Source organism: Mus caroli, unplaced genomic scaffold (assembly GCF_978045245.1).
Source record: "Mus caroli unplaced genomic scaffold, Mus_caroli_1 scaffold_1, whole genome shotgun sequence".
NCBI lineage: Eukaryota > Metazoa > Chordata > Mammalia > Rodentia > Muridae > Mus > Mus caroli.
This window is the reverse complement of record NW_028227256.1, coordinates 126,352,243-126,369,221: the sequence shown is the minus strand read 5'-3', so window position 1 is coordinate 126,369,221 and position 16,979 is coordinate 126,352,243. Positions and strand designations below refer to the sequence as shown.

The following is a 16,979-nucleotide window of genomic DNA, read 5'->3' as shown; positions in this document are numbered from 1 at the left end:
AGGCATCATTAAAGATACAGTGTACATGTGGATATAATTTACAAAGAATAAATAAAAATATTATCAAGAATATATTATCCTCTATATTCATAACCTTACATCTGATTTGCTGTTTGAGACAGGATTTTATATACATATACAGTAGCCAGGATGGTCTTGAACTCACGATCCTCTTGCCTCAGTCTTTCAAAAGCTAGATTACAGGTGCATGCTGCTACACCCAGTTTGTTTTTTAATGGCTTGTTGGAAGTTCTAAGATGAAAACAACAGGATGAGTATGTATCTCACGGTGTAGTGGGGTTTGTTTTGTACTATTTGTGTTGTATTTGCATGTGTAAGTCTATGTGTCTACGAGTGTGTGTGTGTGTGTCTTTGTGTGTCTAAATATGTATGTATGTGTATGTATGTGTATCTATGTGTGTCTGTGTCTGTATATGTGTGTGTGTGTCTACATGCCTGTGTCTATGTTTTCCTGTATGAATATGTGTTTTTTGTATTTACTCATGTGAGTCTCCATATGTGTGTGTTTGTGTGTCTGTGTTTACAAGTGTTTGTGTGTATGTGTGTATCTACATGTCTTCATGTGTGTATGTGCCTATGCATGTATGTTTGAGTGTATGTGTTTTGTTTGGGTCTATGTGAACTTGTTTATATGTGTTTGTGTCTGATTGTATGTGGCTGTCTGTATGTGTTTGTACCCATATGCGCATATATGTAGTATGTGTGCATACATGTATGTGTGTGTGTGTGTGTGTAAGATATTCTACATAAAAGCTCATCCCATCTCTTTTTGGATCATTCTCCAGAAATCTGATTGCAGAAGAGGCAGCATTCCAGTAGCTCACTTATAGCCAATCATGCTCCAGGTTTATTCTCCTGTTAATTAGGTATTCATATTCTTCGTTTCTAATGAATACATTCTAGTGAAGAAAAGAAAATTGCTGAATATTTAAAAGTATAAAATGTGACAACTTAAAAATTTCACTAAGCAAACATATATGAAAAAAATTATGATACAATTGTGCTCAGGTCTAATGATAATCCAAAAGTAACTAATTACCGGTATGAAGGGCACAATGAGATATCTTCACACTCTCTTTCTTCAAACAAGGTGTCTGGGCACTCTTGACCCCCATTGGCTGCTTCCTGGATGATAATCCTGTATCGAGATTGTTTTATTGTAGTATTTCCTGAAGAAAATGAGAAATAAAATTATAGCTCCTGTTACATCGATGTAGATCAAATCCAGGCAGCATCTGGAAGGAAAGTGAAAAAGAGTTCAACTAAGCATATTTGTAAAAGGAAGCTAAGATGAAAGCAGCAAAGGCTGGGAGCCAGTGCTCAATCTCCCTCCTGTGGGCAAAGCTCCACACTGAGGCACTCGCTGTAAACTCAAATGTTTCCACTGTTTTAATGCATTTTAATTTAAACATCTTTTAGAAGATTGATGTTATTTTTATTTTTGTGTATGAGTGTCTTCCTGCATGTGTGTCTGTGAACCAACTGAATGCCTGATGGGTGCCTAGGAAGGGCATCCAACCCTTAGATCTCTAGTTACACACAGCTATGAGCTGCCATGTGGATACTAATAATCAAACCTGGCCCTTTGCAAGATCTGCAAGTGCTCTTTACAGCTGAGCAATCTCTCCAGCTCCAAACATCTTTTAAGTTTATATTTTACATTTCAAGTGACATAAGAATACTATATCATGGTGTGAAGCTCATATCCCCTCCTTCACTTCAAACAGTACCTGAAGGGCCTAGATTTCCATTATTTATTCTTTTCAATATGAAGTTTCTTGCCATAGACTGCTCTATATGGTAGAAATTCTTCTTTTGAAATTAATAATTCTAGGCTTGGGAAAGCCTGCAGAGGTAAATGGCACATGCCCCACTGTCTAGCTCTCAGTTTGCTTCTTGGTCAGAGGAGCCTTGCAAGACCCTAAGATCATCCTGCCTGCTAGTGGAAACTTTCTGGGGCCCCAAACTAGCTCCCTTGGAATCCTTCCTGACTACCCATCCTAGTCACATCCAGCCACTACCCCAGCTGGTCTGCCCAAGACTACCTGCAGAGGTGAGTGGCCTGCATGGTTCCGTGAGACCCATTGTCTACTTTCTTTTTGGTATGGAGGAGACTAGAGAGAGTCCAAGATCACCCTGCTTACCTGTGGAAACCTAGGCCACCAAGATTAACCAGTTCAGAACCCTGTTCCACCAATCTTATCCTAGTCAAATCCAGCTTATATCCCAGTTAGGGCTGACTGGGACACAGCCTACAGAGTGGGGCCTGCCTGAGCACATCAACAGAGTTGGGTACCCTGATCTCTATTATTTAGTCCACAAAACATCCCCTTCCACCTTCCTGATAAGTTCTGCTGCTGTCAGGAGCATTCAGCCAACACCAGGGAAAACCAGATGCCTAAAGGACAGCATAAGAACACAATCAAGAAGACTCAGGGCAATATGGCACCAACAGAGCCCATCTATCCTGCTACAATAAACCCTGGATATCGTAATGAAACTGAAGTACAAGAAGAGGATCTTCAATCCAATCTTATAAAGAAGATAGAGGCCTTTAAGAGGACATGAATAAATCCTTTTAGTAAATACAGTAAAAAACCAGTCAGAAATGAAAAGGTAGACATACCAGTGGACACTGAGGAAATTCAAAGAATGACTAGGTATTACTTCAAATGCTTATACTCCACAAAATTGGAAAGTCTAAATGATATAGATGATTTCCTAACAGATACCAATTATCAAATCTAAATCTAGATCAGGTAAAGCCTATGAATAGTCCTATAATCCCCTAAGGAAATAGAAGCAATCATTAAAAATTCTCCCAACCAAAGAAAGCTCTGGGTGAGATGGTGCTGTGCAGAATTCTACCCAACATTCAAAGAGGAACTAATCCCAATACTCCTCAGACTATTATACAATTTAGAAACATAAGGAAAGCTGCCAATCTTATTTTATGAAGCTATAGTCACCCGAATACCTAAACCACACAAAGACTCAACAAAGAAAGAGAATTTCAGACCAATTTCCCTTATGAATATTGATGCAAAAATACTCAATAAAATACTCACAAACTAAAACCAGGAGCATATCAAAGATATTATCCACCATGACCAAGTAGGCTTCATTCCAGGAATGCACAGATGCTTCAATATACAAAATTCTGTCAATGTAACCTACTATATAAACAAATTAAAAGAAACTAAATCACATGACCATCTCACTGGATGATACAAAAGGGTTTGACAAAATAAACACCCCTCCATGATATAAGTTTTGGAGAAAGAAGGGATATCAGGTACATAGCTAAACACAATAAAGGCAATAAACACCCCAGCCAATAGCCAACATCAAATTAAATAGAGAGAAACTTTAAGCATTTCCACTAAAATCATGTACAAGTCAAGGCTGCCTTCTCTCTCCATATCTCTTCAATATAGTACTTAAAATCTTAGCTAGAACAATAAGACAACTAAAGGAGATCAAGGAGAGACAAATTGGAAAGGAATAAGTCAAAGAATGTGTAAATTATATGATATGATAGATACATAAGTTACCCAAAAAATCTGCCAGAGAACTCTTACAGCTGATATACACCTTCCACAAAGTGGTTGGATACAAAATTAACTCAAAGTTAGCCAAAATCATACAATAGAAAATGAAGAGCATCTTCAACAAATACTGTTGGTCTAACTCGATTTCTGCATGTAGGAAAATGCAAATAGATCAATATTTATCACCCTGCACAAAACTCAATTCCCAATGGATCAAAGACCTCAACATAAAACCAGATACACTAGATCTACTAGAACAGAAAGTGGGGAATACCCTTGAACTCATTGGTACAGGAGACAACTTCCTGAACAAAACACCAATGACTCAGGCACTAAGGTTAAAAACTAATAAATGAGACCTCATGACACTGTAAGTCAAAGGACACCATAATTAGGATAAAATGACACCCTACAAATTGGGAAATGCTCTTCACTATCCCTATATCTGACAGAGGGCTAATATCCAAAATATATAAAGAACTCAAGATATTAGACACCAAACAATCCAAAAAAAAAAAAAAAACAATAAACATATATGTATTACAGAGCTAAACAGAATTCTCAACAGAAGATTCTCTAATGGCCAAGAAACACATACCAAAATGCTAAATATCCTTAGTTATCAGGGAAATGCAAATCAAAAGGACTTAGAATCCACCATTCACGCATAGTTAAGATGAAAAAAATCCAAGGACAGCACATGCTACCAAGGTTGTTAAGCCAGGGGAACATTCCTCCAGTGCGGGAGGTAGTGCAAACTTGTGTGACCACTCTGGAAACCAATTTGGCAGTTTCTCAAAAGACTGAGAATAGTTTTACCTCAGGACCCAGCTATATCATTCCTGTGTGTATATTCAAAAAATGTTTCACCATCCCACAAGGACACTTGCTCAACTATATTCATAACAGTGTTTTTGTTATACCAAAAACTGGAATCAATCTAGTTGTCTCTCAACTGAAGAATGGATAGAGAAAATGTGGTATATCTACAAAATGGAATACTACACAGCCATTAAAAACAACATCATGAATTTCACAAGCAAATGGATGGAATTAGAGAATATCTTCCTGAGTGAGGTAACTTACACCTAAAAGGACATGCTCAGTATGTATTCAGTTATAAATGGATATTGCCCATCAAGTGCAGGAAAACCAGGCTAAAATCAACAGACTCAGAAGCCAAATAACAAGAAGGGCCCAAGGGAGGATGGTTGAATCTTTCTCAGAAGGGGAAACAAAATAGATATTGGAGGTTGATGGAAGGAAGGAGCTGGTGGAAAGAGAGGTGAAAGGGGAGTGGGGCAGTATGGGGGAAATTATTTGTAGTGAAAGTAGGGGAGAGAACAGAAAGATCGGCTAGGGGGAGTAATATCTAGAATGTACCAGAGACCTGGGATGGAGTAAGGCCTCAGAGGGTCCATGGGGGTGACTCTAGCTGATTTTCATAGCAGTGGGGGTAAATAGATCCTGAAGTAGCTACTTCCTGTAGCCAGGCCAGACTCCCAGTGAATGAAGACATCAATCCACCCATAAAACCTTTGACCCAAAATTTGTATTGCCTACAAAATGTGCAGGGACAGATACAGAACAGAGACTGAGGGATTGGCCAACCAATGACTGCCCCAAATTGAGACCTATCCCATAGCCAAGAACAAATTCCTCACACTATTAATGATAGTATGTTATGTTTGCATACAGGAGCCTAGCATACCTGTCCTCTGAGAAGCTCCACCCAGCAGTCAATGGAAATAGATGCAGAAACTCACATCCAAACATAAATGGAGTTCAGGGAGTCTTACAAAAGAGTTGGGAGAAAGAATGAGGGAAAGAGAGAAGACAAAGACTCCACAGGAAGACCAACAAAGTCAACTAAACTGGATCTGTGGTGGCTCTCAGGGCCTGAATCACTAACCAAAGAGCAACCATGGGCTGGACCTAGGGCTCCTGCATATAGGTAGCGATGAGCACCTTTGTATTCATGCAGGTTCCCTAGCGACTGGAGCAAGGGATGTCCCTGAGCCTGTTCAAAAGAGAAGGGGAAAGAGGAACGGGAGGAGGATTGTGTAATCAAGTACTGGGAGGAGAGGGCAGAATGAGACAGAGAGAATACCTGACAAAGACTAGATCTATATATAGCAGGGCTTGATGGATTTCATTCATGCTCCCATACCATGCATACACATACACAGAAACAAACACACTGCCCTCATGGCTTGACTCTATATCGAATGGATCAAAAGCTGTAAGCATCACAATGATAGCCATATCCAGTGGTTATTCAAGGGTATACTAAAAAAGATAGATTCTATGGTAGAAACAATCAATTAGCATACAGGCAAAATGTTCATAGAGGGGGAAACAATGGTCACTTTATTTTAATGAAGGGAAATGTATATGAGTTTGAAGACAACAATAGAATTAATGAGAAGCTTGAGATAAAGAAACAATACCAGGATATGTAGGGCATCCATTACGTTTTGTGTCTATGCCTTTCTCCTTGGATGATCATAGTGAAAAGTCAGTTCTGAAGTGTTTTCCATGAATCTGTCATGAATAGCAGATTTGATAAAGTGATCCTGTGGCAAAAACAACAGTAGGCAGTGCGCACAGCTAGAATGGGGCTGTAATAGATATTCTCAAAACACGTCTCTATGGAAGCCAGCTTTGGGGTAGTGAGTTGAGCTTGTATGTATCCAAGAGAAACAAGAAATGTGAGTGCTTTGGGTAGCTTCTATCAAAGGTCTGAAGCCAGGCAAGGCAAGGTAAGAACATCTGAGGATGTTTTCACCAAATGGCACCAGACACAGCCTTCCTTCTCCACTGACTACAAGGAGAGATGATTTCTGGAGAGAAGGTGTGGAGGTAGATATGGTGGCTTGCAGATAGAAGATACCTAGAGATTATTTATACATATAAAACAGAAGGTTCTCAGGAATGATCCATAAGCTTAATATCACATATGTTCTTAGTATTTTGCATATACTGCCTTATTTTATTACTATAACTCCCAAGACAGAAATTAGTATGATTAATACTATCATTATTATCATGGTTCCCATTTTACAGATAAGAAATGGATAGGGGTAGAAGAAAATAGCTTCTCAAAATTACTTTTATACAATTAGACTGCCTTACACTGGTAGCAAAGTTTATGATCTTTCCATTAAAAGAGCAAATATTTCAGAGGAAAGAATATTAATCATAGCTCATGGTTTCATGCTTCCTTTCAAACAGTTCCTTAGCTGCCCACCTATGTACAGAAGGCTTAAATGTCAGTAATGTGAGTGATATTTCCCACCTCATTAGGCCTATGAAAAATAACAATAAATTAAAGTGTTCATTTGCAAACATAAACAATTGCTTAAGAATGATTATGGCTAACAAACAATTCACTGAAATTTGGTTTTGATTTATGCGTGTTCTGTCATCACTAAGCCATCAGGGATAATTAAGCTTAAGTTATTAATTATAGTGGGAAAAAGTAACATTTAGAAAAGTTGACAATTTAAAGATTGGAATTATATTTAACATAGAAAATACGTGAGTGGGCTCCAAACACTAAGGGACATTTAGAGAGGCACAGTGGGGGCCTGTACTACCAATTCCCAGCACAAAACAGAACAAACAAAATAAGTATATAAAAAAAAAGTTCAGTGTGATTTTTCCAGGTAAACTGGAGTACATCACACTGAATTAAATGCCATGAGTGTTGATCATAGAATTGTGAAATAAAGGTAGACATTAAGTTTTCAACTGGCTGAACATGCCAATGTAGATACACAGCATGCATGGCAGAGCAGGGGTGAAGATATGTGACCCGGCATTGGAGATGAACATACAAGGTGAGGTGATCCCAGAGATCAATATATATATACAAAAATCAAACAGGATTATTGCCTGTTAGCAAAGCAGGATAATTACTGCAATGCTTCCTGGAGTATTCCGATATTCCAGATGGCCTCTTTCCTCTCAAAACTTCCAACTCTTGACAGACCTCAAGAATTTCAACATGCTTCATGGCACTGATGCTCCGCTAAGCATGTGACCTTGAGCTCTTCTTTTTCAGCCTCCTCCCCTTCACAGAGACAGTGTACCATCCCAACAAAAATATAAGCTGCTAGTTCCTCTCTGATTCTAGACATCTGGAAGCAAAAATCATGATTCCAGTGATATTCTAAGATTCTCATTTTCATAAGCAGCCATGCTTAACTACCTCCTAGTGTCAGCTACCACTCTGCAACCCTAGTAGCTATTACAATTCAGTTCTTTTCTTTAACTGCAAGTTCCCCTCTGTGGTGCTTTGAATATGCTTGGCCCATGGTAAGTGGCATTATTAGGAGGTATGGGCTTGTTGGAGGAAGTTTGTCACTGTATAGGTAGGCTTTGAGGACTCAGTGCTCCAGCTCCACCCAGTGTAGAAAAGACCTTCCTCCTGACAGCCTTTGAATCAAGATCAAGATGTAGACCTCTTGGCTCCTCCAGCACCATATCTGCCTGTGTTCTGTCGTGCTTTAATGGACTGAAACTCTGAAACTCTGAAATTATTAACCAGCCCCAATTAGATGTTTTCCTTTATAAGAGTTGCCTTGGTCATGATGTCTTTTCACAGCAATGAAACCCTAACTAAGAGACCCTAGATGTAAAACTGGAAAAAAAAAATCTTGTTCTTCATTGATGTGAAGGTTTCATGAGATATTGCATTTAAAGCATATGCATTCTGCCCAGAATGGTGACTAAAACATTCCAATAATTGAATCATCTGTAGTTTTCTAAAAGGTGAAGAGAAGTTACAAACTATTTTGTTTTCCACCTTGTATGCCCGCAGAAGAGACCATGAATAACTTCTCTCTATATTATGTTCCCAGAGAGTTAATCCTTCCCCTTCCAATGAAGAGGAAAAAATGGGATTATCAGTGCCATGTTTGTTGAGAGAAGTCCTGGTTCATGCTGCTATCTTTGCTTAAATAGCAATCATTTTTTTGGTTCACTTTACAAGTACCTCAGTTTGCATAAATATTTTGACTACTCAGACAAACAACATCACCAGTGCCACCTATTTGAATATAACATAACTAATATAAAGTAATATAAAATATATCAAAAAATGAAATATAGCATGCTACACACACACACATACACACATTTTGTTTCTTCTAAAGCCCAGGTTTTCATTTGAAGAGTGTGTGAAAGACACTCTACACAGCTGTTCCCCAAGTTATTCAGTGGATCTGGTAACTGGCCAACTTGCCCTTTTTAATTTTTGCCACCATATTTTATTTGAGATAGCTGCTCACCCATTTATCAAGTATTATTTGACGACCCTGGCATTCCTTTTCATGAATCAATAAATTAAAAACTAAAGGGAAAGCGAAGTACACTTTAGATGTGTGCTTATGGTAGAAGCATTCCAAATAAACCCTACATCAGAAAGAGTATAAACAGCCTATCAACAAAGTACATGAGTGTGAAGGAAAGGAGTTCACACTTGGCTTGTCAAGGAGATAGCTTTCAAGTCAAGGTTGTAGATAGATACCATAGTATGAGGTGAGACAGCCCAAGTCTCCTCATTACATCACAAGTGAGGTATATTCTCTCTTCTGATTAATTATACACCAGAGAATGCCTCTTTTCCTCTTCACCACAGCTCTTGAAGCTGTCAGAGTTAGCTTCCTCCATAGAAAATGAACAAAACCAGGAATTTAGTACCAGCCTCTCTCCCATTTAAGTAACAGACTATCAGGAGTCTTGAGATCTCATAGGGGAGCACTTAGCACACACAATGTTGTCATTGTTGATAAATATTTATCAGATATCTGCTCTCTGTGGGTCACTCAGCTGGATTCTGTATGGGAAACTGGAATATACATAATACATTATGAATTTTTTTTTGCAGCAGAAGAGAAGCTCAGTGGGCAGACAACAATGCAAAAGTTCTCTAGGAAAACTTTTAGAGAAGTTTTATTTGAGTTTAGAAATGATAAGATAAACTATATTTTCCAAAGGCCACCAACCTTGTAGTCTCTCTTTCTTCAAGGAGAAATGGAAGTATAAGTGGTTTTAATAATGTGTTGTTGCAGAATTGTTGCATGTAGAAAGATTTTTCATATAGTTCCTCTTTATTCATCTTAGTGCTGGATACTCAGAGCAGGTGCATGAAGCCCAGGATTAAAGACCCTCAAGATGCACAGGAAGTCAAAGACTCATCTATACATGGGTGAAATTAAGCCAAACTCTTCTGCCAAACACTTTAGGAATGTTGGAAAGAGGCTTTAGCATAACCATCTATTTATTTCACTTTGAAACATTGCCTGAAAAGAAAAGTATTCTATACTCTTAAATTTCATAATCATCATTCACTTTGCAACAGAAACCAAATTCAGTGAAACTGGCAACAGACAGGACTTCTGGGCTGTGGTGTCTAATCCCGGCTCATTACCGAGCTGCTATATGACCTTGGGCAATGCACTTAACATCTCAGAGCTTCAATTTTCTTATTTGTCCTGTGTGGGTAATACTGCCTGGCCAATTCACAGGGCAGCTGTTAGGAATGCCTGATTAAATGGAATTTAAAGCATCTTGCAAATGTGAAAAAAACCAACCTGTGAGCTCAAAATGCTTTCTGGATAAGACTTTCACAAATACTTCAGAGGGAGCAATTCTCCCTTATATTTGCATAAACTATGCAAGATAAGAGTCAAGACAAATAAACATTTTCTCTCTTTGGTGTGTGTCATGCACTTGATAAAGCCTAAGCAACAACTTTACATTTCTTGAGGCTTTCTCCATTTTCTTCTATTTTCTATCTCTGACCACTACTTCTTTTCTTTTTTCTCATTCTTTTCTCATACACTATATCCTGACCACAGTTTCTTTTCCTCCACTCCTCCTAACCCTCCCTGCAACCCAAAATCCACTTCTTCATTTCCCTTCAGAAAAGAGAAAAGACCTTCCAGGGATATCAACCAAACATGTCATAGCAAGGCACAGTAAGACTAGGTAAAAACCCTCATAATAAGGCTGGGCATGCTAACCCAGAAGGAAAAGGATCCCAAGAGCAGGGCAGTCAGAGACACTCCTGCTCACACTGTTAGATGTTTCCCCCAAACAGTACTGCTGCTCTTAAAACACCTACAGTTTAATGAACATGCCCCTTCCCAGTAGTGAGAGGCCTTCAGCTTGGCTTCTCTCCATCATCCCTCAAGTCACCCATGCTCTGTCAAGGTTTCCTTATCTCCTGTAGTCCCCAAGCCTGGCTGCACATTAAAATCTCAAGAAATACTTCTCCACATCTCCTCACTCATCAACCCTAAGAGTTGAATCAGAATGTCTATTTGTGTGGGGCCAAAAAAATTGTCATATTAACAAGCAAAGTTTTCAGGGTGATAGAATAGCTGATATTGCACACCTAGAGCAAAGTTCTATATTCATTCAATATGTCAAAAAAGAAACCAAACATAAAATATGATTAGCCAAGCCACAGGAACAAAAAACATTAAGTAAATCATTGCAGCTTTTTTTTCCAAATTTTTATTTTTTTTATTAGATATTTTCTTCATTTACATATCAAATGCTATACCCTTTCCTAGTTTCCTCTCTGAAAATCCCCTATAAACTCCTCCTGCCTTGCTCCCTAACCCACCCACTCCTACTTCCTGGCCCTAGCATTCCCATGTACTGGGGCATATAATCATCCCAAGACCAAGGGCCTCTCCTCCCATTGATGGCCAACTAGGCCATCCTCTGCTACATATGCAACTAGAGACACAAGCTCTGGGGGGTACTGGTTAGTTCATATTGTTGATCCTCCTATAGGGTTGCAGACCTTTTTAGCTCCTTGGGTACTTTCTCTAGCTCTTTCTCTGGGGGCCCTGTGTTCCATCCAATAGATGACTGTGAGCATCTACTTCTGTATGATGCCAGGCACTGGCATAGCCTCACAAGAGATAGCTATATCAGGGTCTTGTCAGCAAAATCTTGCTGGCATATGCAATAGTGTCTGGATTTGCAATCAAAACAACCCTGAGATTCTACCTCACACCAATCAGAATGGCTAAGATAAAAAGTTCAGGTGACAGCAGATGCTAGTGAGGATGTGAAGAAAGAGGAACACTCCTCCATTGCTGGTGGGATTGCAAGCTGGAATTGCAAGCTACAACCACTCTGGAAATCAGTCAGGCAGTTCCTCAGAAAATTGGACATAGTACTACCTGAGGACCCAGCAATACCCCTACTGGGCATATACCCAGAAGATGTTCCAACATTTAATAAGGAAACACACTCCACTATGTTCATAGCAGCCTTATTTATAATAGCCAGAAGCTAGAAAGAACCCAGATGTCCTTCAACAGAGGAATGGATACAGATAATGTGGTACATTTACACAATGGAGTACTACTCAGCTATTAAAAACAATGGATTTATGAAATTATTAGGCAAATAGATGGATCTGAAGGATATCATCCTGAATGAGATAACCCAATCACAAAAGAACACACATGATATGCACTCATTGGTAAGTGGATATTAGCTCAGAAACTCAGAATACCCAAGATAGAATTTGCAAAACACATGAAACTCAAGAAGAAGGAAGACTAAAGTGTGGCTACTTCCTTCCTTCTTAGAATGGGGAACAAAATACTCATAGAAGGAGTTACAAAGTTCGGAGCTGAGAGGGAAGGAAGGACCATCCAGAGACTGTCCCACCCGGGTTTCATCCCATAAACAACCACCAAAATCATTGCAGCTTTTAACACATCTAAAACTGCAGCCTGCCCTACAGCAAAGTACATTGTAATGAGTATAATTAGAAATGAGTACTAGAAACAAGGGAGTTAACAATGCCATTTATACCAACACATTTCACTTGTTCCCCCTCCCCCCGCCCCCTTGGGAACATGTGCTGATATGACAGGGATTTCTTCATTCCCCTGTCCCTGTCCTGACCTCTTTTCATTTTAGATAATGAGATGATGAGTAGCTGCCTGCTACTGGGCTCCTAATATGTTGGACTCCATCAGTGTTAAGACCAAAATACCATGTTGTGTTGCATACAAAAGGGTTCTGGAGGCCTAGATGCCCTCTGGAACAGAAACTCAAGATGCTGTCAACATCAGCCAGAAATATCAGAGTACATGTCTCTTCAGGAAACCTCTTTACAATAATTCATACTGTTCTGTACTATCAGTGCATATGTCCTAAAGGGTAGAAAGTGATTCTATTTATGGATAAGACTGTATTCAAGGGCAGATGGCATGCAGGTGTCATAGAAGAAGGAAAATGTAGTTCAGAGAAGCATAGGTAGCAGGAAACTCTGGATAACCTGACCCTCTGACTACATCCATTTTCCTCACATGAGGTGAAATGGATTGCATGACCATTTGCTTTGATGAACCTTGCTGTGTTTGAAAGCTACCACCAGCCATTGTAGCTCAGCTCTATAAATCCTAGTTCACCATTCTACTTTCAGGATATGCATATGTATACAAACTGGTCTATTGAGCACAAGGTCCCAGGGATAGCATAGATATTAAACATTAGTCTTTGGAGTATGGTTTCTGTTGGGGGGAAAATACCAGAAAGTTAAGAAAACAACTCTGAAATCAAAACATTGAAGTTTTTCACTTTCCACCATAGGTTTTATCAGGAAGTAAACAAAGACTCTTGACACATGTGTGCATATGATGTGCTTTTCTTGAATTTTAGTTATTTTTGTAGCTACTCATGAAGTATTAGTATCTGAAATTCTTTTACCTTGGGAAATTAAGATTTAGTGCCTTCAGGGAAAGGAATACCTCATTAACGAGGCTCTGAAGCATAATAACTAGGCATGGGACAAATTTCTATCATGAAAATCTAAAATGTTTCAAAATCTGAAAGTTTGTGAGTACTGAGGGGATGTCACAAGTGAGGAATTCTACAGAATGAATGTATATATGTATGTATGTATGTATGTATGATATATTAACTATCTATCTCTATCTATCTATCTATCTATCTATCTATCTATCTATCTATCTATCTATCTATGCATCTATCTATCATCCATCATTTGTCTATCATCAATTTCTTTATTTATTTTTTGATTTTTTTTATGTCTTATCCACAGTTTCCTCTCTCTCCTCTCCTCCCAGGTCCCCTTTTGTCCTCCCATCCCATCCACTGTTCTGCTTCTCTTTAGAAAGGGGCAGAACTGCCTTGGATATTAACTACCATATCAAGTGGCAGGAAGACTAGGCACCTTTTCTAATATTAAGGGTGAAAGAGGAGCCCCAGGAAGAAGGGGCCTAAATGCAGGCAAAAGAGTCAGAGAACAGAGACTGCTCCCATTCATAAGAGTATCACAAGACGAAGCTATACAACTGTAACATATATGTTCAGAGTGCCTACATTATTCTTATATAGGCTCTCTATTTGGTGGGTCAGTCTCTGTGATCCCCTGTGAGACAAGTTTAGTTGATTCTGTGGATTTTTATTGGCATAAAATTAGATAGGTTGGTCAATAGAATAGAAACAAAAACACAGGAGTAAACCTACACACCAATGGATACTTACTTGAATTTTGCCAAAATTATACAATGGGGAAAAAAAGAAAGCATCTTCAACAAATGGCACTAGTCTAACTGGATGTCAGCATGAGGAAGAATGAAAATACATCTATATCTATCGCCCTGTACAAAACTCAAGTTGAAGTGGATCAAAGACCTCAACATAAAACCAGATATATTAAACTAGATAGACAAGAAAGAGGGAAATAGCCGTGGATACATTAGCACAGGAGACAACTTCCTGAACATAACACCCATTGTATAGGTACTAAGACCAACGATAAGTAAAGGGAACCTCCCCAAACTGAAAAGCTTCTATAAGGAAAGGGACACCATCAATGGGACAAAATGGCATCCTACAGAATGAAAAAAGATCTTCCCCAATCCCACATCTGACAGAAAGCTGATTATCAAAATATATGAAGAACTCAAGAAACTAGATATCAAAAAACTAAATAATCTAATTAAAAATGGAGTAGAGATCTAAGCATAGAATTCTCAACAGAGGAATCTCAAGTGGCAGAGAATCACTTAAAGAAATGTCCAGCACTATTACCCACCTTGATCTTCATTAAGACCCAGCTTTACCACTCCTGGGCATATACCCAAAGGATCATAAAACAAGGACACTTGTACAACTACATTCATGGCAGCTTTATTACTAATAGCCAGAAACTGGAAATAAACTAGGTGTCCCTCAACAAAAGAATGGATAAAGAAAATGCTCTACCTTTACACAATGGAATATTACTCATCTATTGGAAAACTACTCACCTATTAAAAACAATGACATCATAAAATTTGCCAGAAAATGTATGGGACTAGAAAAGACCATCCTGAGTGAGTTAACTAAGACCCCGAAAGATTAACATAATACATATCCACTCATAAGTCATTATTATCTGTAAAGAATAACAATGCTGAGTAGTACTCCATTGTATAAATGTACCATATTTTCTGTATCCATTCCTCTGTTGAGGGGCATCTGGGTTCTTTCCAGCTTCTGGCTATTACAAATAAGGCTGCTATGAACATAGTTGAGCATGTGTCCTTATTACCGGTTGGATATATGCCCAAGAGAGGTATTGTGGGATCCTCTGGTAGTACTATGTTCAATTTTCTGAGGAACCGCCAGACTGATTTCCAAAGTGGTTGTACAAGCTTTCAATTCCACCAATAATGGAGGAGTGTTCCTCTTTCTCCACATCCTTGCCAGCATCTGCTGTCACCTGAATTTTTGATCTTAGCCATTCTGGTTGGTGTGAGGTGGAATCTCAGGGTTGTTTTGATTTGCAATTCCCTGATGATTAAGGATGCTGAACATTTTTTCAGGTGCTTCTCAGCCATTGGGTATTCCTCAGGTGAGAATTCTTTGTTTAGCTCTGAGCCCCATTTTTTAATGGGGTTATTTGATTTTCTGGAGTCCACCTTCTTGAGTTCGTTTTATATATTGGATATTAGTCCTCTATCTGATTTGCGATAGGTAAAGTTCCTTTCCCAATCTGTTGGTGGCCTGTTTGTCTTATTGACGGTGTCTTTTGCCTTACAGAAGCTTTGCAATTTTATGAGGTCCCATTTGTTGATTCTCGATCTTACAGCACAAGCTATTCAGGAATTTTTCCCCTGTGCCCATATCTTTGAGGCTTTTCCCCACTTTCTCCTCTATAAGTTTCACTGTCTCTGGTTTTATGTGGAGTTCCTTGATCCACTTATATTTGACCTTAGCACAAGGAGATAAGAATGGATCAATTCACATTCTTCTACATGATAACCGCCAGTTGTGCCAGCACCAACTATTGGATAGCTATTGGATAGATCACAGGGCCCCCAATGGAGGAGCTAGAGAAAGTACCCAAGGAGCTAAAGGAGTCTGCAACCCTATAGGTGGAACAACATATGAACTAACCAGTACCCCTTGGAGGTTGTGTCTCTAGCTGCATATGTAGCAGAAGTTGGCCTAGTAGGCCATCAGTGGAAAGAGAGGCCCATTGGTCTTGCAAACTTCATATGCCCCAGTACAGGGGAACACCAGGGCCAAGAAGTGGGAGTGGGGAGGTAGGGATGTGGGAGGGGAGGGTATGGGGAACTTTTGGGGTAGCATTGGAAATGTAAATGAAGAAAATACCTAGTTAAAATTTTAAAAAAAGAAAAAAAAAAGAATAACAATGCTATAATCCACAGACTAAGAGGAGCTAAGTAGCAAGGAGGCCTCAAAGGAGGATACATGAACCTCATTGTGAAGGGGAAATAGAATAGATGTCAGTTATGTCTAGATGGGGGAATTGGATAGGAACAAAAATCCAGTAGTCAATCTCACAAATGGTTGTTGGTTACAAAGAGTGAATGAATGAAAACTATGAATGAACACTCAGTCACTCACATGCTTTTTCATCGATGGGAAAAGGGAGACATTAATATATAACAAGAGACATCCTTTTAAAAACTTTTCTGACAGAAACTATAACTGAGGAACCATTTCCTTTTAATTAATTTAAAGTATACATGTTTTACTTTGTAAACTGTAGAGCTTATCAAAAGAACTCAGTGATGACCATGAACATGAGAAATTTTCAGTTCATGTGTAAGTTTATAACATCTACATCCCATCCCACACATATATACCAAAATTAGTTCAGTGAAAATCATCTAAAAATACTACTCCTATAGTAATGCTTCAGAATATACTGGTAGAAGTGCAGTTCTTAAAAACACAGCCACAGTTACATCATTGACAGTAGGATGATAACACAGTATGTGTTATAATACCAATTCTCTTAAATACTAATAAAGACCCAGATTTTTTTCTGTATTATTATTGCTTGAAATGTTCCTTTGGTTGTACACTCAATCCTTTTTGTTTCCC

General features: G+C 38.8%; 1 protein-coding gene across 1 annotated transcript in view; it reads right to left on the bottom strand.

The window, feature by feature from the left end:
• Thsd7b (thrombospondin type 1 domain containing 7B) overlaps positions 1 to 16,979 on the bottom strand; it is a 938,083-nt gene that overhangs the window by 405,946 nt on the left and 515,158 nt on the right. Inside the window, exon 11 of the mRNA XM_085840847.1 lies at positions 1,061 to 1,190. Coding sequence (XP_085696973.1) covers positions 1,061 to 1,190 — 130 coding nt within the window. The remainder of the gene's footprint in view (positions 1 to 1,060; positions 1,191 to 16,979) is intronic.